The sequence below is a fragment of the Dipteris shenzhenensis genome, chromosome 28 (assembly GCF_047967505.1).
Source record: "Dipteris shenzhenensis isolate YYH24624 ecotype China chromosome 28, Dip_SZ_1.0, whole genome shotgun sequence".
Classification (NCBI taxonomy): Eukaryota; Viridiplantae; Streptophyta; class Polypodiopsida; order Gleicheniales; family Dipteridaceae; genus Dipteris; species Dipteris shenzhenensis.
The window spans coordinates 46,743,022-46,767,369 of record NC_141623.1 but is presented as its reverse complement, the minus strand read 5'-3'; the positions used below and the strand labels follow the sequence as shown (position 1 = coordinate 46,767,369).

General features: G+C 47.4%; 1 protein-coding gene across 3 annotated transcripts in view; it reads left to right on the top strand.

Annotated features, from left to right (window-relative positions):
• The window catches only part of LOC147883623 (uncharacterized), a 38,308-nt gene extending 14,638 nt beyond the window's left edge, over positions 1–23,670 (top strand). The window contains exons 2-5 of one of the 3 annotated variants that reach the window (XR_015543740.1): positions 21,660–22,145; positions 22,367–22,573; positions 23,014–23,106; positions 23,208–23,670. Coding sequence is in view for 2 of the 3 variants with exons in the window: in XM_087399206.1 (XP_087255332.1) it covers positions 21,660–22,145; positions 22,367–22,573; positions 23,014–23,055 (735 nt within the window). In the remaining variant the exon portion in view is untranslated. Of the gene's footprint in view, positions 1–21,659; positions 22,146–22,366; positions 22,574–23,013 lie in introns of all 3 variants that reach the window. The other 2 variants (XM_087399207.1, XM_087399206.1) reach the window with 2 other exon arrangements.
• Positions 23,671–24,348: the final 678 nt, after the last annotated feature.

Genomic DNA, 24,348 nt, shown 5'->3' with positions numbered 1-24,348 from the left:
AAATATGGTGGTACAGCCACCCGTCATGCATGATGAATAGGCTAGACAGCAGCCTAATCCGGAACATTTTGTTAGGAGGAGCACCCGTGTACAACGGCCTCCTGATAGGTTTGTTCCAGGAGCCAATAATGTGGCTGATTTTATCATGCTGACAGATTGTGGTGAGCCTTCCAGCTTCAAGGAAGCTATGGGAAGAACAGAGAAAAGGAAGTGGGAGAAAGCCATGCAGTCAGAAATGGACTCCCTACTTCAAAATGATACATGGGACTTGGTGCAGCTACCTGCAGGCAGAAAGGTTTTGCCATGCAAGTGGGTTTACAAAGTCAAAGTGGATTTTAATGCTTTACCGAGGTATAAGGCCAGATTGGTTGCCAAGGGATTTAAGCAGGAGAAGGGCATTGACTTTGATGAGATCTTTTCCCCTGTAGTCAAGATGACTACTTTGAGAGCAGTGTTAGCTCTTGTTGCTCATGAGGACATGGATTTATGTCAGATGGATGTGAATGAGATCTATATGAGTCAGCCAGAGGGATATGCTGTTAAAGGGAAAGAGCAGCTTGTGTGTAAGCTCAAGAGGAGCTTGTATGGACTCAAGCAAGGGCCAAGAGAATGGTACAAGAAGTTTGATGCCTTCATGCAGTCCCAAGGGTATCATAGGTGTGAGACCGATCATTGCTTGTACACCAAACGGGCAAAGGATGGCAGTTTGATGCTACTCATTCTATATGTGGATGACATGCTAATTGCCAGTAAATCTCAGCAGGAGATTAGTGCTTTGAAGAAGCAACTGCATAAGTCTTTTGACATGAAAGATTTGGGTGATGCAAACCATATTCTTGGCATGCGGATTACTCGTGACAGGTCCAAGGGACTTTTGTTTATGTCACAGAAGGAGTACATTAACAAAGTACTGCAGAGGTTTCAAATGGAGGGGAGGAAGTCTATTAGTACCCCGTTGCCTCCACATTTAAAACTCAGCAGTAAGGACAGCCCCAGATCAGATGATGATAAGGCTGAAATGGCCAAGGTTCCGTATGCATCTGCAGTTGGTTCTTTGATGTATGCCATGGTTGCCACTCGTCCGGATATTGCTTTTGCGGTGGGAGTCATCAGCAGGTATATGGCAAATCCAGGCAAGCGGCACTGGGAAGCAGTGAAAGGTGTCTTGAGGTATCTCAAGGGTACCAAAGACTTGTGCATATGCTATGGTAGGCAGGATGCATTGGTGCATGGTTTTACAGATTCAGACTATGCAGGGAATGCAGATAACCGGAAATCTACTACCGGTTATATTTTCACATTTGCAGGAGGTGCTATATCATGGGTGTCTCGGTTGCAGAAATGCGTTGCACTGTCAACCACTGAAGCTGAATATGTTGCAGCCACTGAGGCTTGCAAGGAAGCAATATGGCTTACTCGGCTGGTGGGAGATTTGGGCATTACAGGAGATATGCCAGTTTTGCATTGTGATAGTCAGAGTGCTATCATGTTGGCAAAGAACCCGGTCTTTTATTAAAAGACCAAGCACATAGATGTGAAATACCATTTCATCAGGGAGGTACTGGAAGACAAGCGACTTGAGCTTGTGAAGGTGCATATTGATGATAATCCTGCAGATTTGCTCACTAAGAGCTTGCCTACAGAGCGGTTTGCACATTGCCGCCACATCATGGGATTAGGATGAGACCATTCTTATTTTATGGTCTTGTATACAGTAACTGTATATTGCTGTAATTTTTATTCTTTTCTCCCCTTTAGGCACATTGGCCTTTAGGTGGGAGGTTGTTGGGGTAAAGGCACATTGCCACCCTTTTATTAAAGATATGACACCTATAGGGTGAAAGCCTAATCCTAATAAAACCTAAGAGTTTGTGGTGTGGCTCAACACTTCAAACCCACATCTTTTGTGTCTCCCCTTCATCTCTCCCTCTCTCCCCGTTGTTCCACTCCCTCACTCTCTTTCCCTCTCACAATAGTCCCACAGAAAGCACTCTCTACATCAAGAAGGATGGAGGGGATATTTTGGTCATCATTCTTTATGTAGATGACATGCTGCTCACAGGGTCAAATGAGGATATAATTCCATATTTCAAAGCTGAGTTGAAAGCTGAGTTTGACATGACAGATTTGGACATGTTAAATTTTTATTTTGGGATCCAGTTTATACAAGACAAGCGTGGCATCGTTATGTCTCAATCAGCTCTTGGATAGGTTCAACATGCATGATTGTAAGCCTATAGCCACTCCCATGGAGCCGGGGCTGAAGCTTACTATGTATGATGCTGGTGAATCAGTGGATGTCACACTTTATAGCTAGGCTGCTGGATGCCTCATCTACTTATGCAATACACGGTCCGATATTTAGTATGTAGTATCTCAGGTGAGCAGATATATGCACAATCCAAAGACAACACATTGGCAGGCTGTAAAACGCATCTTCAGATATTTGCAAGGCACAAAGTCTTTTGGCTTGATGTTTCCCAAGGGGGGTGACTTGTAGATGCATGCTTACAGTGATTTAGATTGGGCTGGAGACTATGATACCAGGCAGTCCACTAGTGGTAATTGTTTCTTTTTAGGCAACGCTTGCATTTCTTGGCTAAGCAAGACGCAATCTACAGTGGCTACTTCCACATGTGAAGCTGAGTACAGGGCAGCTTTCACAGCAACAGTTGAGTGTGTTTGGTTGTGACGTTTGTTCGTTGATCTTCATCTCATATTGGAGGGTCCTTCTCCTATTCTTACTGATAGTCAGAGTGCTATTGCAGTGGCAAAGAATCTTGTGTTTCATGCTCGCACGAAGAACATTGAGGTTCATTATCATTATGTCAGAGAGAAGTTGCATGCAGGGGAGATCAGTATGATCTATGTGTCAACACATGACAATGTTGCAGACATCTTCACCAAAGTACTTCCACGTGAGAAGTTTGAGGCATTTCGCAGTGCCCTAAACTTATCTTCTTTTGGTGATTGATCACTACCTTGTACACCACATTGGCACTGCATGTGGGTGTTAGAATTATTAATATATTCTAGGCAGTGGCTAATGTAATGTAATAAGTGAGTTAGGGGCACTTTTTCCTCTTAGAGGTTTTTCCTCCTAACCACGGTCTAATCTCTAACTACGGTTAGTGATTAGATAGGGTTTTGTCACTTAGACAAAACCCTTATCTCTTTCCTTGTACTCACACTTCAGTCACTTCAGTTTTAGTACATCTTGGGAGTGAACTACGTTCAGCCCACTCTCCATCTTGCTCATTCTTGCTCTCTCGCTTTTTCTCACACCTCTATGTTGTGAGAGTGAGCACAGGGACTATTTGGATTATAGCATTTTTGCTAACACCTAATACCGATAAAATTTAATGAGAGCGGAAGGGTGAAGCCTAGATATGAGCCCCCTAATGAGGAGGATATTGGGATAGACATGCAAATTTTATATTGTAAGAAGGGTATATTCTAGTCTTATGAAGGCATATTTTTCTATCACCTTAACGGACATGCATGGTTGTAAGACACGTTAAGACACAACACGTTAGACACGCTTCAGACACGAGTGTCTAAAGTGTCTTAAAGATAAGACACGTAAGACACGTCATTGTAATAATAAATATTTAATTACTATATGTATAAGTATACAAGTGTACAACTTGCTAGCATAGCTAGCTGCTTGATTTTAGAAGTACAATAAGCTACACTTAAACAATGCAAGAAGTAACAATGCAAGACTCACTACTCAAGAGCTTGCAAGTTAAGAGTCACCGCTCAAGAGCTTGCAAGTCATGACTCACAATTTTAAAGATTTAACAACATATTAATCAATACACATAAATATCATGGCAACACTCTGTCAATCACATGTGACATGAATGCAATATGCATCTCGATACATATAATTGAAAGGAAACTTTTGACTCTCAAGATTCATCCTAATCCGAATCTGCGAGGTCACTGCCACTGCTGGATCCGAAGTCACCATCAATGATAGCATGGTTAAGTCAAACTCGATGTTTGTTGTTACACCCAACCCACTTAAAAAAACAAGAGTGTCTAAAGGTGTCTTAAGGTAAGACACGTGTCTTAAGTGTCTTATCGTAAGACACGAGTGTCTTAACAACCATGCGGACATGCAAGTTCTATAAGAATTTCCATGTGGAGGTGGCGAGCTACTGTGCTTCAATGATTTATATTTTGAGGGTGTGTATGCCCTAGCAGCCACCTTATTGAATATTGCTTGTTCTATAAAAAGTTTTAGTTTGTAAGATTGGATATATTCTAGGCTTATGAAGGTTATTTTTTCTGTGACCTTAGCGGACATGCAAGTTCTATAAAAGAATTTTCGTCCAAGTGGTGGTCAGCTACTGTACACACACACACACACACACACACACACACACACACACACACACACTTTTTTTTTTTGGTGAAACCACTTTATTTATATCAAGAAAAAGTTTTTACAATGAGAATAGTCTAAAGAAAAGACTATTCTGAAAAATCAAAAGCAGTGGGAAAACACTTCCAAAGACGATACATCCAAGTCAACATGATGACAAGAATCATACAGAGATTGCCTTAATGATGCTCTAAAAAACTCATAAGGTTGGAGCAATGGCTCCTCCAAGACCACCTAAAAAGAGAGAGTATTGGGCCTGTATTGTACTAGGCCTGCCAAAGATCCAGAACTATTTCCCAAAACAATGACCAGGGAAACGCAGTCGAAGACAGTGGGAAATACGGTCCAAGAGAGCTCTGGACTGAGGGCAAAGCCATAAAAGATGTGGAACAGTCTCAGAAGAACTGAAATTGGAAGCACGTGGCTGGCCTAGCAAATGAAGGAAACCTGAGCGGGAGACCACCAGAGCAGCCCAGATAAGGAGAAACTGAAAAACGATGGACCAGGAGGCCTCTTTGGCAAATTGCGCAATCCTTGGAGAGCCATGGCAGCTCCTGTCAATTGCGAATCTGATGGTCAGCCCCGAGAACATGCAAAACGATGAATTGCCCTACTTGGAAGCAGAGGAAAGCCTGGAAAAAGTGCGCAATCACCTCTGCTTGCCCTCAAAGACTCCCAGGCAAATTGCAATTTTACAGATCAGCTTCTGGAAGAGCTGCTCTAGTGAAGTGCGAATTCATGTAGCAGCCTCTGGGAAGTGTGATTTTGCTATCCTGGACCTGGCAGGGCTCTTTGGTGATGACAGATCTGACAAACGGGCTCCTGGAAGGTGTGTGGATACGTGGGAAGCAAGAAAAACGAGATTGTGAAGTGAAAGTAAGCTGAACTAGCCCTGGCTAAACCCCCAATCCACTTGAGCCAAGAATAGCTGCGTTTGCTTGCCCTGCAAGTCACTGGATTTTCACCCCTCTCTAACCCTCAGATCCTTTGCCTTGGCCCATGGAATTAATTGCACTGAAGTGTCCTTTACAGATTTAATGAGTTTGGCGCTAGGTCAGTCACCATAAATTCTTGAAAATTAGAAATTCACGTCCCTGTGACACACGTGCGCACATATACATATATTATATAGATACAAATACATACATACTTACATACATACATATATACATATGTGTGTGTGTGTGTGCGCGCGCGTACATATATGTATATGTATATTTGTCACGGGCATCCACATCCCGTGGCATGCTGCCTACAGGCTTGCAGCGCCATCAAAATATCGCTAAGCAACCTCAAAAGACAATGCAGGTGAAAAAACACAGAGTTGACTTGTGGATGAAAAGTCAAAGCGTTGGCTTTTTTGTTAGCGTTGACTTTTGGTCGACCTCGTTAATGGTCGGCATTGACCACCAAGGTCAGTTAATCTGCCCTAAAAGCCTATATAAGGCAGCCCCTTTGCCTCATTCTTCATCCAATTTTAGAGCATTGCGAGCTTTAGTCCTTAGCAGCTTCGACAGGGATCAGCAGGAGTTCAGGCCTTGGACAGCTAGGAGCAGATCAGCCCCCTCCTTGGATATCTATAGGCTCCACCTATAGGCCTGTTATTTTCGGACAACAGCATCAGTTAGGGTTTCTAGGCAGTGAGGGTTTGGTCCCTCTATACAGTAGCTCCATTCCCCTTTTGTAGTGAGGGTTCATCCCCTCCATTCAGTACTTAGTCCCTTCAATTCTTTACAGTTGTATTCAGCCCTCTGGGTTAGACATCATTTAGTTATTATTTCCCTCTTTGGAGGCCCCTCCCTCTGATTCTCACATCACTCCATAGTTCCACTTGTATTTTGAGTGCATTATTCTATCAATTCAGATAATAGCGAGCAGGAGAGAGAGAGAGAGAGAGAGAGAGAAGAAAGATATATTAACTTCCACAGGAGGCCTTGTGGGCCTATGTGTTAGAGTAGGAGGGAATGAATCATTCAAACCTCCACCCAAGATCTCTCCAACTCTTACACACACTCAACTCAGATAGATGATCACAGATGCAACAACCACTCACTCAGAAATAAATATGGACGGAGAGAGAGAGAGTATATTCATCCACCGAATGGTGGGCAGAAAATAGCTCCAAGAGAGCAGTACAAAACACAGCAGAGTGCTGGAGAAAACTGATGGACTCTCTTTCTCACAAACTGCCCCAGATCTGAGTGCTGAACACAACCTTGGAGAGGGGCTTTCAGTCTTGCACTGGATGATGGAACCAATGGAGGAGTGGGCCTTTTATAGGCACTGCCCAGGCCCCTTGAGTTGACCGACCAGCAGGGTCGGTACCCTGTCTGGTGGCCGACCACATGGGCCCTAGAAAACCGACCAGGGTTGGCCCTGGTTGGGCCGACTTGGCCAGCCACAAGCCCCTATTTAAGGGTGCCCTGGGCGGCCAGTCAATGCTGCTTCTGGTGCCTCTGTGTGAGGCCTAGAGCCCCTTTATCCCTGCTGTTGCAGACTGCAACCAGTGTTGGAAAGGTCACCTCCCCATCTGTAAGCCCCCATATGAGGAGAGCATGGGGGGGGTGAACCTAAGCACAAGAGCATGGTACCCAGGGCCTGGCAGAGGCAGCTCAAGGCGCCTTCATGGCAGGATGCAGTCACGTAATAGGCGACCCGGATGGCAAGGGTTGCAGGCAGGATCTCGACCTGCAGCAAGCCCTGGACAAGGCGCAATGACAGCAGGCCAGCACAGCAGGCTGGAGCAGGTCTCACATGGAGGCAAACAGTGGCGCAGGGCCACGTGGCAAGGCGGGGGAGCAGAGGCTGGGCTGGACCCTGTATATATAGGGCATCTGCCCTTGAAAGGTGGGCCAAGGGACCTTGTAATGAGAGCCCCAAAAGGGCAGCCCACAGTCCCATAAATGGGGAGCTGTGGGGTTGGTTTTGGTTGGCTAGGGGCAGGGGGCTGAACCGACCAGCAGTCGGCCCTTTCTAGGGCCGCTGGGTCGGTTGGCTGGCCAGGCTCTTGGGCCTATATAAGGAGGGCCTTTGTGCCCTCATAACTCATCATCTGGAGCAGCCAGTCCACCAGCAGAAGGAGCAGCAGCAGGGCTACCTTTGGGCCTATAGTCAGGAGGAGAAAGAAGTACCTTGTGCTGCAGACTTAGCTTGTAGGAGGCTGCCCACCTAGGCTGGTTTCTAGACAGCAAGGTGGAGAGGATCATTCTGGACGGAAAGTCTATAGAAGCTTGAGGTGGAGCACGCGGACTCGAGTCTAGAGATAGCCAGCAGATAGGAGAAGGACCTTGTGGTAAGATCAGAGGACCACATCATTGGTGGGACTCTAGATCTGTCTCTTTTGTATTGTGTCCATAGTTGTGGACGGAAATTTATATTTTGGTGGTTTCTCTATCTGGTTGTTTCATTGTCTATTGATGAGTCTGCACACCTACTGTATGCACATAAGTAAAGAAGTATGTGATTCCACACCCACACCGCACACTGTGTGAGCTCCTGGGCATTACTATAAGTCTTCCACTATGTGTACCCTCTGTTGGGTCATTTCTAACATGGTATCAGAGCCCAAGTAGGAGGCTCACAGGTGTGGGAGCCTGAAGGCAGGGACCTTGCTGAAGGACAACCCTGATTCAGAAGCTCTAGGGAATCCACTTCCACGACTGGAGGATTGTGCCCTTGCGAGAAGGAGGGTGACTCAGGTTCAGTCAGGTGCGTTCAGAGTTCTGGTTTATTGAAATTGAGTTTGGCTGACTTTGCTGTGTGGTATAAACAGCAGAGATGTCGACCTCTACAGCCTCTTCAGCCCCTGCTTTCCCTTCCTCCTCCTCCAGTTTTCTCTCTTTCACTATCCCTAACTTTGGAGAGTCTGGGAACCTGGACGGGACTAATTACCCGTATTGGAAAGTGAAGATCCGGAGTCATTTAGTGGCTCAGAAGATGTGGAAGCTGACCACAGGAGAGGAGTCGGAGCCGGAGGACATGGTGGACAGTAAAGGGGAGGTACTCATGGCAGTAGACAGAGAGGAGCTTGAAGCTTGGGAAGAAAAAGATGCCCATGCCCTGGCAATAATCATAGGGACTACGGCGGACTCCGTTCTTCCGCATATCCAGCTAGCCGAGACGTCAGTAGAGGCGTGGGCCACTCTGAAGGATCTGTACGAGACAGACAATACCTCCCGGATCGTGCTTCTTCAGCATCAACTCTACAATCTTGATATGGAAGAAGGCGATACGGTACATAGCCATTTGACGAAGGTCAAGGTGGTGCGGGATCAGCTGACAGTAATTGGTTAGAAGAGAGACTCATGCCATCTGGCCTTAATGGTACTGAGGAGATTGCCTCAGAGTTTCAAGAGCTTTGTTACGGCTGTGACAGCAGGACAGAGGACCAAACCTATGACATTTGAGAAGTTGTGTCCATTACTTCTACAGGAGGAAGCTCGGGAGAAGCTCTACAACGAGGACAAAGACGACAAGGCGATGCTGGCAAAGGATTCTACTGGCAAAGGAAAGGGCAAGCCTAACGGTGGCAAGTCCAATAAAGATGACTCCGACAATGAGGGGACTTCGAAGAGAAAGCACAAGAAGAAGTGTTTCTATTGTGATACGCCCGAACATTTTGCAAAGGACTGCAGAAAGAAAAAGGCGGATCTGAAAAAGGAGTCTGACTCGGATTCAGAGGGATTGGCCAAAGCAAATGTGGTAATCGAAGAGTTATTCTTGGTGACATCACCGAGTGTTACCGAGCTCAGATATGTTGATCCAGAAGTCACAGTAAGGATGTCTGACATAGAGATGTGGGTCGACGAGGAGTCAGATACCTTTGTGAAGGTGAAGGACAGTATGGAGCGCTTGGTACCTTCCAGGTGTGTGGCTGTTGACACTGACACGAGGGTGGATTCCATGGAAAGCCCTGGGGTCTCATGGTCAGATGGATGCTGGACTTCAGAAGGGGACAGTACAGGATTACACAGGATCTTGGCGGGTGCCTCATTGAGGTACAGGGTTTGCTTTCAGAGCGAACATTCAGGCAGTACAACAGTCTGGTATGTATTTGATATTCTGCATTTGAGCCTTTATAGCATGCTATGGAGAGACTCTGCTCTTCATTTGTCTCAGGTGATAAGAGATTGGAAGGAATTGGCCTTCTTCGAAGGCAGAAGGGGAAGTATTGGTGCTTCTTCAAATCTCGGACGCAGATTGCTAGAAGGTGATGGACAAAGAGTACTGAAGCCAGAAGAGTACCTGCTTGAGAACTCAGCGAGAGTTCATGGTCCAGGTTATCTGGAAATATTAATTGGTTGCAGACCTTGCCAAAGGAAGGACGGGTTGAAACAGACCCTCAGAGCATGGTGCCTGGAAGACTCCAGGTTGTTCACTCATTATGAGGGGGACGATTGGAAGATCGTGACGGCTGGATTGCTCGAGTTCAGAGTCGGGAATGTGACTGAAGGAGGTGGTAACCAGGAGGTGCTACCAGAGATGGACCTGTGTACCAGGATGGTGTGCGGAAGCGGAACCGGACCTGGTGGAGCAGGAGCCACTGGATGCAAAGCCAGGAAAAGATTTCGACACCGAAAGGTTCCAGAGGACTACGACCAGGGAGTTATTGGAGCATCTTCATCGACGTGTTGGCATTGGGCTGAGATGTGTCGGTGAGAGGGGATGTTGGAAAGGTCACCTCCCCATCTGTAAGCCCCCATATGAGGAGAGCATGGGGGGGGTGAACCTAAGCACAAAAGCATGGTACCCAGGGCCTGGCAGAGGCAGCTCAAGGCGCCTTCATGGCAGGATGCAGTCACGTAATAGGTGACCCGGATGGCAAGGGTTGCAGGCAGGATCTCGACCTGCAGCAAGCCCTGGACAAGGCGTAATGACGGCAGGCCAGCAGAGCAGGCTGGAACAGGCCTCACATGGAGGCAAACAGTGGCGCAGGGCCACGTGGCAAGGCGGGGGAGCAAAGGCTCTGGACCCTGTATATATAGGGCATCTGCCCTTGAAGGATGGGCCAAGGGCCCTTGTAATGAGAGCCCTAAAAGGGCAGCCCACAGTCCCATAAATGGGGAGCTGTGGGGTCGGTTTTGGTCGGCCAGGGGCAGGGGACTGAACCGACCAGCAGTCGGCCCTTTCTAGGGCCGCTGGGTCAGTTGGCTGGCCAGGCTCTTGGGCCTATATAAGGAGGGCCTTTGTGCCCTCATAACTCATCATCTGGAGCAGCCAGTCCACCAGCAGAAGGAGCAGCAGCAGGGCTACCTTTGGGCCTATAGTCAGGAGGACAAAGAAGTACCTTGTGCTGCAGACTTAGCTTGCAGGAGGCTGCCCACCTAGGCTGGTTTCCAGACAGCAAGGTGGAGAGGATCATTCTGGACGGAAAGTCTACAGAAGCTCGAGGTGGAGCACGCGGACTCGAGTCTAGAGATAGCCAGCAGATAGGAGAAGGACCTTGTGGTAAGATCAGAGGACCACATCATTGGTGGGACTCTAGATCTGTCTCTTTTGTATTGTGTCCATAGTTGTGGACGGAAATATATATTTTGGTGGTTTCTCTATCTGGTTGGTTCATTGTCTATTGATGAGTCTGCACACCTACTGTATGCACATAAGTAAAGAAGTCTGTGATTCCACACCCACACCGCACACTGTGTGAGCTCCTGGGCATTACTATAAGTCTTCCGTTGCGTGTACGCTGTGTTGGGTATTTTCTAACAACCAGCCCGTGTGCTGGTTGCCTATGATGCCGGCCTGAGTCTCTCTCTCCCCAGCCCTCCTACCTCTCACTGCCCCTTGTCCCCTCAAATCGGGGGCTCACAGGTGGGCACAGTGAGTTTCTAACACCCCCCCTCAATGTCACAACTGTGGGCCAATGCCCATTCGTTTAATGAGGTGCTCCAGCTGTTCTCGAGGAAGTGCCTTCGTGAAGAGGTCGGACAAGTTGTCGGCAGTCGGGCAGTACATAAGCTCGATCACGTCGTCGATGATGAGCTCTCGAACAAAGTGGTAATGAACTTCGATGTGCTTGGTCCGCACATGGTACACTGGATTCTTGGCAATGGCTATGCAACTTTGATTGTCGCACATCAGCATTGTTGCGTCCTCTTGACAAACGTCCATGTCCTCCAGAATCCACCTCAACCACAGTGTCTCGCAAGCTGTTGTACACGCGGCTCTGTACTCTGCCTCTGTAGATGAAAGGACCACTGTGGGTTGCTTCTTACTCAGCCAAGAGATGGCACTAGATGCAAGTAAAAAACAATACCTTGTTGTTGATCTTCTGGTGTCAGCATCACCCGCCCAATCACTGTCACAGAACCCGCCTAGTTCGATGTCTTTGGTGTAGGTGATCCCGTAGGTGCAAGTACCCTTTAGATACCTCAGCACCCGTAAACCTGCATCCCAATGACTCTTCCTGGGGGAAGCAGAGAACTGGCATAATAGCCCAACTACATAACAAATATCAGGTCGAGTATTGGTAAGGTAAAGCAAGCTTCCTACCAATCGTCTGTACAAAGGAGTATTGACCGATTGAGATGTGTCGTGAACACTTAGCTTGAGCCCGACCTCCATGGAAGTTACTGCTGTCCTGCAATGCTCCATTTGAAATCTCTTCAAAAGCTCTCTGCAATATTTCTCCTGTGAAATGAAGATCCTGTCTTTGGCCTGCTTTACTTCTATCCCAAGGAAGTAGTGTAATAACCCAAGGTCAGTCATCTCAAACTCAGACATGAGTAGCTCCTTGACCTGAGAAATCTTGACGAGGTCACCTGTCAAGATAAGATCATCAACATAGAGGATGAGTACCAATCGCAACCCCTTCTCAATGAACAAGTAAAGGTTTGCCTCAGAAGGACTCCAACTTAGCCCTATCTTATGAAAGAATACATCAATCCTTTGGTACCAAGCTCTGGGGGCGTGTTTCAGCCCGTATAACGCCTTCTTCAACCTGCAGACCCCTTCTCAATGAACAAGTAAAGGTTTGCCTCAGAAGGACTCTGACTTAGCCCTATCTTCTAAAAGAATACATCAATCCTTTGGTACCAAGCTCTGGGGGCCTGTTTCAGCCCGTATAACGCCTTCTTCAACCTGTAGACCTTTAATGGGGACCCTGGATCTTGAAAGCCCGGTGGCTGCCCACCATCTTCGATTTTGACATTTCAGCCAAGGTTCCATAGCTGACGTGACCGAAGCGCTCATGCCAAAGTTTGGACTTTCCGTTGTCTTCATGAACCAACATTGCACTGAGGCGGTATAGTCAATTTTCTTCAACTCCTTGGGCCACCATCTGTCCATTTGCTTTGGATGTCACGGTGACCTTGCCGTCTTCTAAGAGAACTGACATGTTGTTTTTGTCCATTTGACTTACAGACAGTAAGTTCTTGCAAAGGTTGGGTACATAAAGTACTCCAGAGATATCCTTCTCCTCACCCGCGGTCGTAATGAAAGGAATGCTACCAATGCCCTTCACAGGACATGTCCGGCTATCCGCGACAGAAACTTTGGAATTCGGGTGTGTACTTTCCATGGTTTTGAACCAAGTCTTTCTGTTAAACATGTGCTTTGAAGCACCGCTGTCAACATACCAACCCTCTTTTCCTTCACTAACTGCATACGCTGAACAATGTTCACTGATTAAAAACAACTGTCCAGTCGTCACATTGGCAGAATCATTCTTAGGCTCTTCTTTGTTCCTGGCTTCTTTCTTCCACTTCTGACCTGCCTTCTTCTTTCGGCATTCTTTGGTGGAGTGGCCAAGCTTTTCACAGTAAAAGCACTTCATTTTCTTCTTTCGGTCAGCGTCCTCTGACTTCTTGAACTCCTTTGGCTTGCCTTTTCCAGGCTTGTCTTTGGCCACTAATGCCTTCTCGTCTGTTTGCGTAAAGAGTTTCTCTCGAGCCTCCTCCTGAAGCAGGGTGGGCCAAGCTCCTCAAAGGTGATTGGCTTAGTCCGTTGACCCGCAGTGACCGTAGTCACAAAACTTTTGAAACTTCATGGCAACTTGTGGAGTGTGAGCAATGCCAATTGACTCGAGTCCACCTTCTGACCAACTGCTGCGAGCTGGTCCTGCACGACTTTTACCTTTGTCAGATGGTCATGCACACTATCACCCTCATTCATATCAAGATTAAAGAGTTGATGCTAAAGAGTAATGATACGAGTTGTCGGTTTCATACAGCTCCTTCAGTATGGCCCACGCCTCTGAAGACGTCTGTGCCAACTGGATATGAGGAATCACAACATCTGCTGTCGTGCCAATTAGCATTGCTAAGGCTTGAGCATCCCTCTCCTCCCATGCACTAAGTTCATCCGCATCGGCTTCAAATAGAACATCACCTCTTTTGTCCACAATGTCCTCCGGCTTCATCTCGGTCCCAATCACTATCTTCCATACATTCCGTGCCACCAGATGGCTTCGAATCTTGACTTTCCAAATTGGATAGTTCGTCCCATCGAGCTTTCCAGCTTCACCAAAATTGGGAATGAATGAAGAAGGAAGATGACTGGAGGAGGAGGAAGGATGAGCAGTGGGTGTAGAGGCTTCTGAACGCTGATCCATCTCGGTGAATAGCAAACTGAAAAAAAAAACTGAAGCAAAATAGATGTACTGACCTCCCGTGCTAGCCTGAGCTGAAAACAGAATCGCCTTTCTGCCAAGGGACTCCTTCCTTCAGAGAGTGCTTTGATGAAGAAGAGTTGAGAGCCTATGGCTCTGATACCATGTTAGAGAATAGGAGGGAATGAATCACTCAAACCTCCACCCAAGATCTCTCCAACTCTTACACACACTCAACTCAGATAGATGATCACAAATGCAACAAACACTCACTCAGAAATAAATATGGACGGAGAGAGAAAGAGTATATACAGCAGAGTGCTGGAGAAAACTGATGGACTCTCTTTCTCACAAACTGCCCCAGATCTGAGTGCTGAACACAGCCTTGGAGAGGGGCTTTCAGTCTTGCACTGGATGATGGAACCAATGGAGGAGTGGGCCTTTTATAGGCACTGCCCAGGCCCCTTGAGTTGACCGGCCAGCAGGGTCGGTACCCTGTCTGGTGGCCGACCACATGGGCCCTAGAAAACTGACCAGGGTTGGCCCTGGTTGGGCCGACTTGGCCAGCCACAGGCCCCTATTTAAGGGTGCCCTGGGCGGCCAGTCAATGCTGCTCCTGGAGCCTCTGTGTGAGGCCTAGAGCCCCTTTATTCCTGCTGTTGCAGACTGCAACCAGCCCGTGTGCTGGTTGCCTATGATGCCGGCCTGAGTCTCTCTCTCCCCAGCCCTCCTACCTCTCACTGCCCCTTGTCCCCTCAAATCGGGGGCTCATAGGTGGGCACAGTGAGTTTCTAACACTATGGGACAAAGTACAAAATCAAGTAGCTCTTACAGACCACTGTGGGCCGGGGCAAAGGGCTTGCTAAGGCCCTTGCTGAGTACTAAAATACTGTGCTAGTACAAAATAGCAAAAAAAAAGCAAAATAGCATGAGAGTGGCATGAAGATATCAAGTGCTCAGAGCTAGAGTCCCAATTGTATGAACCGGCTGCACGTATCTAGGCTCCATGATGGCTCTCTAATGAGATGCAAAGAGCTCACGTATCTGCATGTGTTGGGATGTCTCGTATGGTGGTGGTGGACGTGATCTCCTCAATCTTTGGATACGATGAGCTATGTCAAGGGTGATGCCTTGCCTCGGTTGATCTCCCCTAAGGAGAAAAAGAAAGAAAGAAAGTGTATTAAAGTCTTCGGAAGACCGATGGGTCTATGAGACACTGAAAAACCTGATACAATGAGCTGTGGTAGTGGAGCTACTAAACGAGCATCCACACCAATGCAGAATGCAAAAAAATGCAAATGCAAAATAGCAATACTAAATCCTAAGTACGACATAGTCATATCTCGACTCTATGTATCAATCTCAGCATCATCGTCGACATCGTCATAACCATCATCATCATCATCATCAACAGCAGGACCTCAAGATGGATGAGGTTATGGAAGTGGAGGCATGAGGTCAGCAATAGAGCGCTGATGCCCCCCCAAGGGTGCAGTCTTGGTATGTCTCTTGGTCGCAGCTCTGCATCTAACCAGGGCCACTGTGACCCCCGTCGGTTGGGCTCTGATCCTAAACAAGGAGGGGATGTCCCCAAGTATGATCTGTGAGTCAACCCTCTGTCTAAGCTGTCGGGTCACAGGCTCCGGGTCACGGTCATGTCGAGGTCTCGCCTCGTGGGGGTCTATGTGATCTGGCTGAAAGAACTCCATGATAGAGCTCTGAGAGGTATCAGTTGAGGAAGAAGTTTGCTCCCGTCTTCGTGCTCGAAGTATTCTATCTCGGTGTCTGAGCACCTCATGAATGAAACCAGCCAAACATCGTTGGACTGGATAGGAGAGGAAACGGGCAAGAACCCCATCACTATCTCTGAAGAGGCAGTAGAAATGCCCTTGGATCTCCTAGTAAACATGACACCTGAAGATGAAATGCTCCTTTGTCTCAACCTCCTGCATGTCACACAGTGTGCATATGCGCCTCTCCCTGGTAACCACTCTACTCTGCCACTCTTGATACGAAGTCTATGTGAGGAGACCCGGAACTGCCCAAGAGAGATCCTGAGCGAGAGGGGTAGGTGAATCTGTGTGTATCTTGGCGGATCGATGAAACCCTCCGTTGTGATAAGTAAGAGGTGATCTTTGTAGAAGTCCAGCTTCACTGGAAGATCACTCGGGCCCAACCAAGTTTGGAATGTGTGTAGCTGTAGTAGATCCTCACGGATAACCTGGTTGACCTCGTGTGATAGGAGAGGAGAGAAAGGAGCATCCATGTTGTATTGGAAAGGAGGTAGTCTGTCCATGTGGAGCCCTAGCCTTGCAAACCATCTCTCTGTGCGTGCATATCAACACCTGTCTCCCTCTGCTGCAAGTGCCACAGAAGAGGACAGTGCTAGCCATGGTATCCTGCTACGCTCGGATGTGTAGTCCCCATACTCCCTGACTCGGTACAGATACGTAATGACTTGAAATGCGGCATCTAGCTGTAATGGGGGTGATTCAAACTCTGCCCGAATGATCTGGTGAGGGACGGATGGCTTACCACGGATCATCCGTGATAGCATGAAAATCTGTAGCCGCTCCACCCTGGCCCACTCTGTATTCGACAAGTCTGGCCTCTAACATGGACTGCCATACGTTCTTGCTGGGCGGACCAAGGAGTCAAAAAGCAAACCTTTGGTCCGTGGATCCTGAAAGTGAGAGCGGAAGCACTGTCTCTCTAGTCTAGCCAATGAAGCATATCCTTTGCTTAGGCGTGTATGCATCGCGGGTCTCATGGTGAAGATGGGTCCAGAGAAGACGACCCCAAGATAAGTGTATGATGAAACTACCTCAATAGGGGATCCATCAAATGCGAAGTGCTCATTGCGCATGACAACTTGAGATGTATTGAAGGTCATAACCTTGGTTTTACCCAAGTTGACCTTCAAATCATGAGACTCACAAAAGGACTATAGTGCGTCAAGGTGTCTCTGGAGCCCCTCTGCTAAGGAGGACAAGAGAGCCACGTCTTTTGCATAAAGTCAAATCTGGATCAGCGTGCCCGCGAGAGAGCAACCTACCCCACCTACGAGAGAGCAACCTACCCCACCCTGTGCCTGCATCATTGTCTCAAGCTCGTTGATGTAGAGGCCAAACAAGGTAGGTGATAGTGGGCATCCTTGTTTGACCCCGATAGTGCTCATGATCTTGTCTGTCCATCTCGACCTTGTCCGGATTTTGCCTGAAACTCGCTCATAAAGTGCCATGACAGCCCAAATGATCTCCTGGTCGTAACCCAAATCTTGTAGGCGTCGTATGAGGTTGGCTCTCGAAATGGTGTCAAATGCCTTGTGAAAAGCCACAAAGCAACAGTAAACCCTCTGCTTCCGTGCCCTCGCCTCCTCGATGATACATCTGAGTGCGAGAATATGATTCATGGTCCCATGATCCCGTTTGAAACCGGCTTGTCTCGCTGCTCCGAGTCCTCAACACTCCGCAAATCTGCTAACCTCAGAATCAGTACTGATGCATAGATCTTGGACATGACATGTCCAATTATAATGGTCCTGTAGTTCTCTGGGTTCATGGGATCCCCTGCCTTGTGGATGGGTGAGTTGATGGTCCAGGTGCGTGGAAACCCCAAGCAAACAGCTTCATTAGCTTGGCTTAGATTGGGGCTTGGAGGCTAATCCCATATGTAATGAACTCAGTGCATAGTTCCTCATGATCCTTCGCTCGGCCATTATGAAGTTTCATTACGGCATCCTTTACTCACCCCTAGTGAAGAGGGTGCAAGATGTGGAGCGAGGTATATGTGATAGGTTAGGGGCTGGCTGATTTGGGATATCATAGAGCGTGCGTGCGTGCATAATCAGACCACACTTGAGTGTTAGTGAGTGGTGGGGGGGACCGTCCCTCTACAAATCTTCGCAAGAAGTCCTTAGAGTTGTTACTGAATAGAACATAAGTGTTGCTCTGCTTGCTAAGTATTGTCTTCCTTTTGTTTTTCATAAAAGTTTTTGTTTCCCTCTTTTTTCTTCTCTTTCATTTTCTCTTTTATTTTCTGTGTAGATTTTTGATCTTTAGAACAACAAAAAATCTAAATCTGTATGATTGGACTTATTCTAGTCTTATAAAGGTATATTGTTATTGAACAGAATGTCCTGTAGTTCCTCCTCATTCTGACGCATGAAGTCAAGTTTCTTCCTGCACACCAAACGACTAAACTCGCTTAGCGTCTCTTGTTCACTCGGAAGGCTTTTTTTTGTTTCTAATCTGAGCTGACGGCGTACAGCCTTACACTCGTCATCGTACCAACTATTATAGGGTACGGTCCCAGGTGGTGGTAGGTGGGTGGAGCGGGTGGTGTGGGGGAAGGCGTGAAGAGCAGTCTTGCGAAGTGAGCGAGTGACTAGGGCAGCACGATCCTCTAAAAGGGGTATAAAGTCAATGTACGCGAGAAGTATGTACAGATGGTCAGAGTAAATAGGTGAGTGATTGCGATCAAAGCGTATATCATGCTAGGTTGAGTAAGAACTCAACGGGGTAGAAAGTGCTGTGTGGCGGGGGGGTAGAAATGCTAAAGAAAAGATAGGTATGGTCAGTCCCTGGAGGGAGAGGTGCTACGGTAAAGTCAGTGATGCGAGAAGTGAAGGCAGGGGATCCCATGATGTAGTCCACAACATTGAAGCCTCCCCCATGTGGAAAGCAAGTGAAGCCACTTGAAGCAGGCCATTTGTCAAGATCATTGTAGATAATAAGATCATGTATCCTGTTGTCTAAGAGGACCTGCCCATAAGATGTGAGCGGTCCTCGTCTGTTAGCCGAAACTTTTAGCATACCTGCCTCCTCAAGGTTAACGTTTGGCAATAGAGTGGAGTCATCCTTGAAGTCGAGGAGTGGTGCCTGACGATCGCATGTCCTCGCGTTGAAGTCCCCAACTAGGCTGACTTCCCCGCGGCTAGAGAAGTCAACAATGGACTGATAAAGAGCAGCAAATGGGGATGTCTCATCCTCCCCTCAAATATCTCTGGCAAAGCAGGAGGTCTCGAGAGGGAAGTAGCAAAGTGCAATAAACAAATTCCGGCTATCCATGTGTCGAATCCGGATCCAAAGAAACCTGGAGTGTGGATCTTTGTGCTCCATTGAGATGGCCCCCAAAAGTGTGGATCTGTAAAGGATTGCGACTCCTCCTGACCCTCGAACCCCTCCTGTATCCCTCGTCTTATCTCTGTAGGTCGACTCCCATGTATACCCGCTGACTACTGGTAGTGGGTGCTCTGGACTCTGATGTGTCTCTGTGTAAAAGACTATGTCGTGGCCTGTATAGGATTCCGAGAAGTTCCCTGGTTCTGACCATAAGCTACCATTATAGTTCCAAATGGTGTAGGATAAGGTTTCGGATGTCTAGGTCTCATAGACCCCGCCTCCCTATGTGGTAGGAGGTGGGTGCCTGACGGGGGCCTGTAAGGAGTCGTCCATCTCGTACTATTGCCCACTTTCCCTCTTTGCGGGCCTGATCCCGCTGTTGCAACAGAAAGCGCCTCTCCTCAATCGGTAGTGGAGTGAGGTCCTCATCCATGGAGATCGTTGGCTGGTCTTGTAAGACTGACCTATGACGTAAAGCTGAAAGTCGTGCTTGGGCGTCATGGAACCGTATGATAATGGACTGCTCTTGATTGGGGTTCCTCCCAACCCGCCATGCTCTCTCAATCCTGTGCTCAGTCGCCCCTAGGGTAGTGGTCACGAAGGCCTGTGCATCTGCCATTGGTGTAGCTCCAGTGCGGGGAATTCCACGTACTCTGATGTTGAGAGCCTTGCTGGCTCTCTGTTGCTGCTCAGGGAGGGTAGCCGAAACAGTTACCCTTGTAGGTTCCCGTTTGGCTACGTCGACCCAGTTGCACATCTCCTCAATGGCAGATTGCATGCTCGCAATCTGTGTCTCCACAACTGGGGTGCTCCCTGGGACTGTACGTACAGCAGTGACCTCTTGTCGGAGCTGTGAGATCTCCTGTTTGAGCCCTTGAATAAGATCAGCCTTGGCTCAGATAGCTTGAGACTGCTCTTATATGAGACATGCATGCTCTTGGGTGAAGCGTATCTGCTCCTGTGTGAAGGGTGACATTCTCTCACGCTCTCGGATGCTCTGGACCTCCATCAGCAGGTACTCCCAAGTCTCTGAAGGGTCAGCTCGTCCGCGCTCTAACGGAAATTGAAAGGACTGTGGCCTGAAAGTGTGAGGATGAGATTGGAGGCTGGGTGATGATTGAGTGAGATGGGTACGGTATGGAGATGATAGTGGCCTGGAGGAGGGGATCCCAGTAGGGTGTGGGAGCGTGGGCTGACTAAGAGGCAGAGGGGAGAGAAAGGTCGAGTAGTGCAGAACAATGTATGACCCCTCCAAAGTAGGTGTCATAATCGGAGAGAGAACTGTAGCGGGAGAAGAATGGGAGAGATGGTGTCAGTGGCAACCCGTCTATCCTAGGGGAGGGTGGAGCAATCAATGTCATGGGTTGGGGTATGTCAGAGCCACTAGCTATAACTGTAGAGGCTGTGGGCGTTAGTGGAGCTGAAACTGGAACTAGAGCTGATGCTGAAGCTGAGGCTGCAGATGAGGATGTCGCTGAGACCGAGGCTGAGACTGAACCTGAAACTGAAGCTGAAGCTGTGACTGAAGCAGAGGCAGAGGTGGGTCCCACCTTGCTTTGCTGTCCACTCCGAGTCCACTGTGATTGTAGCACGTGTTCACATCTTGGAGTTTCAGTTGTGCTTGTTTCTTGGCTTTGTTGTCGCCTTTCTTGGCGGCTTTATCCGTATCCTTGCCACCTTTCCCCATTTCGTTCGACAGGCTTGTGTTCGGTGTAGGTCTTAGTCTTATTGCAGGAGCGGGAGCATGTTACCCCCCCCCCCAATGATAGGGGGGTGACACGAGGCGGAGAGACGGAGAGCTCAATGGAGGGAGTAGGAGGCGGAGGGGGAGGAGGGGAGGGGGGGGCTGAGGGGTGGCGAGAGAGGAAGTGGGCTGAGGGTAGGAGGGGAGAGCTGAGGGTAGGCGGAGAGGGTGGAGCAGAAGCAGGGAAAAGAAGGCAGAGGCGGGCGGCGCTGCAAGTGGGGCTGCAGGCGGGGGGGGGGAGTAGCAAGCGGAGTAGAAGGTGGAGGGGGAGTAGCAGGAGTGGAGGGGCAGCGGGCGGAGGGGGCAGCGGAGGGGAGGAGCAAGAGCGGAGGGGCGGAGGAGGCAGCAGGTAGAGGGGCTGCGGGTGGGGGGAGCTGCAAGCGGGGCTAGGCGGGTGGAGGGAGCTGCAGGCGGAGGGGGGAGCAGCAGGACGGAGCAATAGGCGGAGGGAGAGCTGAAATAGGTCGGACCTCGATCGTGTGTGCTCTAGTCGCCTGTCTCGCCGTGTACGGTCTTTGTGCCCCTTGTCTGGCAGTGCTGTGTCGGCTCCCTCCACTGATCCATATATCTCTCATGTCGGCTAGCTCCTATCAGCTTCCGGTGTGCTTACCCTCTGTTGGTCGAGACAGTAAGGGTATTGATAGAATGAAAATGTATTTGTGAATGCAAATCGGTTTACAGAGGGTGCTTGTTGAATTGCAATTGTTTATTCTTCATGCTGGAAAATTTCTGCTGATGTTCTGCATTATATGCATTCTAGAAAGAGGAAATGCTGTCCACTTGCTTTCTTGTACTGGTAGGGACAAGGTTTTTATGACGTTTTGAAAACAGAGGTTTCTTGGATGAGTAAAGCAGGCAGGTCAAACTTCTCTGAACAGCAACTATGACAATATAAGGGAGGCAGTCCCGAAAAATCAAGTGTCACATCGAAGACAGGGAAGTATAGACAGTGTTGAATTTGGGCAGGGCTCACAGTTGTTGCCTAAGGAAGATGATGGAGCAGTGCACAGTACTCATGAACGACAATCCAGAGAGGACCCTTCACCTGTAAACTCATCTACAGAAACTGTGGTAGCTACTGCTGAGTTTGGGGATCCTCCTTTCAAAGCTACTTCTGTTGATGTGCTTAAGCATAATATGCCTGGGACTCGGAGTAGGGAGAACAGAGCTTCTGAGCAGAGTGGTGGGGATACTGCCGCTCGCAATCTGGGCACGGGTCCATCCCCTTCGCATCCCCAAGATTATCCAGGCAGATTGGGCAACAGACTTCAGGCACATCCTAGGCCAGAGAAAAAAAATACAGAAAGTGGTACTGCATTGTTACCTATGAAAACTCAGGTATGCAAGAGAATGTTGTAGCTGCATCTTGGTATAGTGTTAAATAATTTGTCAAACAGAATATTAAAATGAAAATATGATGGCTGAAAATGTGGCAGGTACTATGAATATGAATGTTAGCTGGGTTATTGGCTGCTGTAATAGAAGAAACTTGATTTCTGATTCTTCTAATCTATAAGAGAATGATATGTTTTCTTAGCCTTTGACATTCCATTTTGCAGTCTGATACGGGCGCAAAGTTGCCAAAATTTGGTGAATGGGTTAAGGATCCAGCTTCAGCAGACGGATATACTGCCATTTTTGATAAAGCAACGGATGAGAAGAGAACACGGGGGGCTGGTCAATTTCCTTCAAAGCAGCCAGATTCTCTACTTCCAAATAAATCTGCTGAAGGGGGGCCTCAAAAAGAGCAAGAATCTTCACGTGCGGTATGTACTATAGATGAACGCTTTACGCCTCCGCCTATGACAACTTAGGCTATGTCCTGTTTTTTTTTTTTTTTTTTTTTTGGAGGGGCTTCATCTTTGTTGAAAGGAACTCTTGCCACCACAAGAAGAAACAAAATTTGCTTTAACAACTGAAAGATATCTGCAACTTTGATAAGAAAACTTTGATAAGAAACAGTTCATTCATTTTGCCAATTGTCAGATATAATTCTGTAATTGAGTGAATAAATCATCTAACAATTGAGGAATTTAAATGAATGTCATGAAATTTTGCTCTGCTGAAGATCATTCTGGAAGTAGAAAACCCCACCGGGAAGCTGAGTTATTTTGTGGAATGCATAAGGAAGATCTGCATTACTCTCTGTACAGCCACTGAGACTCTAGTTTCAGGTTCCAACATCAATCCTGAGTTGTGTTTGCAGAGTTGGCTTTGTGGCTGTTTCCATCTCAGTGGAACTAAGTGAGTGATAACACTGATGGTAGCTGCAACAGCAATATCGATGTGTAATTAATTGGTACCCCTGTCTACTTTTGTCGTACGCTTTACCTTTCAGTTCAGGATGTTGCAGCACTTCTGTTTTTGTATCATTTGACTTTGTATGTTACAAGATAACAGGTCTCAAAAAGGGTTAAGCAAAAGGAAGGGCTGCTTCTGAAAGATCATATACTGGACTGGCATATGCATCTTCTGAGTGAATTGCCAGATTCTCTTGTGGGTACTAAGCTTCTTTCGATGCTACCTTGTACTATTATATGTTAGCTGCTAGTACAAGTTCAGTTAAGGGTTTATATTCTTTAAGCTACAGAGACACTATTTCAAGCTATGCAGAGTTTTGAAGGTTTCATTTGCAGCTGAGCAGGAATGCCAGACTGGTGTGCTTAGTTTGCTATCTTCCTATTTTCCTCTTTTGGGTGTCCATTTCGGTCAGTAGAATGAAAGCTTTCTACGGATGCTCGCATTATCCAATAAGACACTCTCTGAAGAATATTTGAAATTCCTGAACTCTATTGATGACTCGAGCATTTTTCAATCATTGAATCCCTCGAAAAAATGTAAATCTGGGTTGCAAGTTTCCAGTCATTGTGAGGTTTGAATGTGTCTTTTCTGTCACTATCAAAGCTTTTGGTATGCTCAGACCCCATTTGTGATGAGGAAAGAACATTTGGAATGAACTCTTTTAACTGTGATGGGCAAAAAAGGCTAATGATATTTGGTTGTATTGTACAGTTTATTCTTTTCATACTTGTGAAACTAACAGCCAAATGCAATGCTTTCAATCTGGAGTATTCTAATGTACAATTTGAACGATAAGGATTTTGGATGTTTTTAGCCTGAGGTGATTTTATGAGAATGATGGAAATGATTGTTTCAGTCTGTCGATAGCTTCGGGAAAAATTGTCCCCATAGATCTGGAACCCAATGCATAAAAATGTTAAATGTGCTTCCATAAACCATGAAGACTGTTGGCCACCACAAACCTGCTTTAAGTATCTTCTTACCAGTAATATCTCCAGAAAAGTGACCCCCCTGAAGTGCCAGCATGTGCTTCCATCAACATTGCTTTTCTTTCATAATTAGGAGTACATCTTCGGATGATTTGATAGATTCCTCTTCGATACAACACTCTAGCGATCACCAAAATGGTTTGCTTTGCAAAACAAATTTCTTTCTGTGATCACGGGACATGGACTGAGGTAAAATCCCATAAAAAAAAGAAGCATTTTATCATACCAATCTTGCACAATACCAGGTTGGA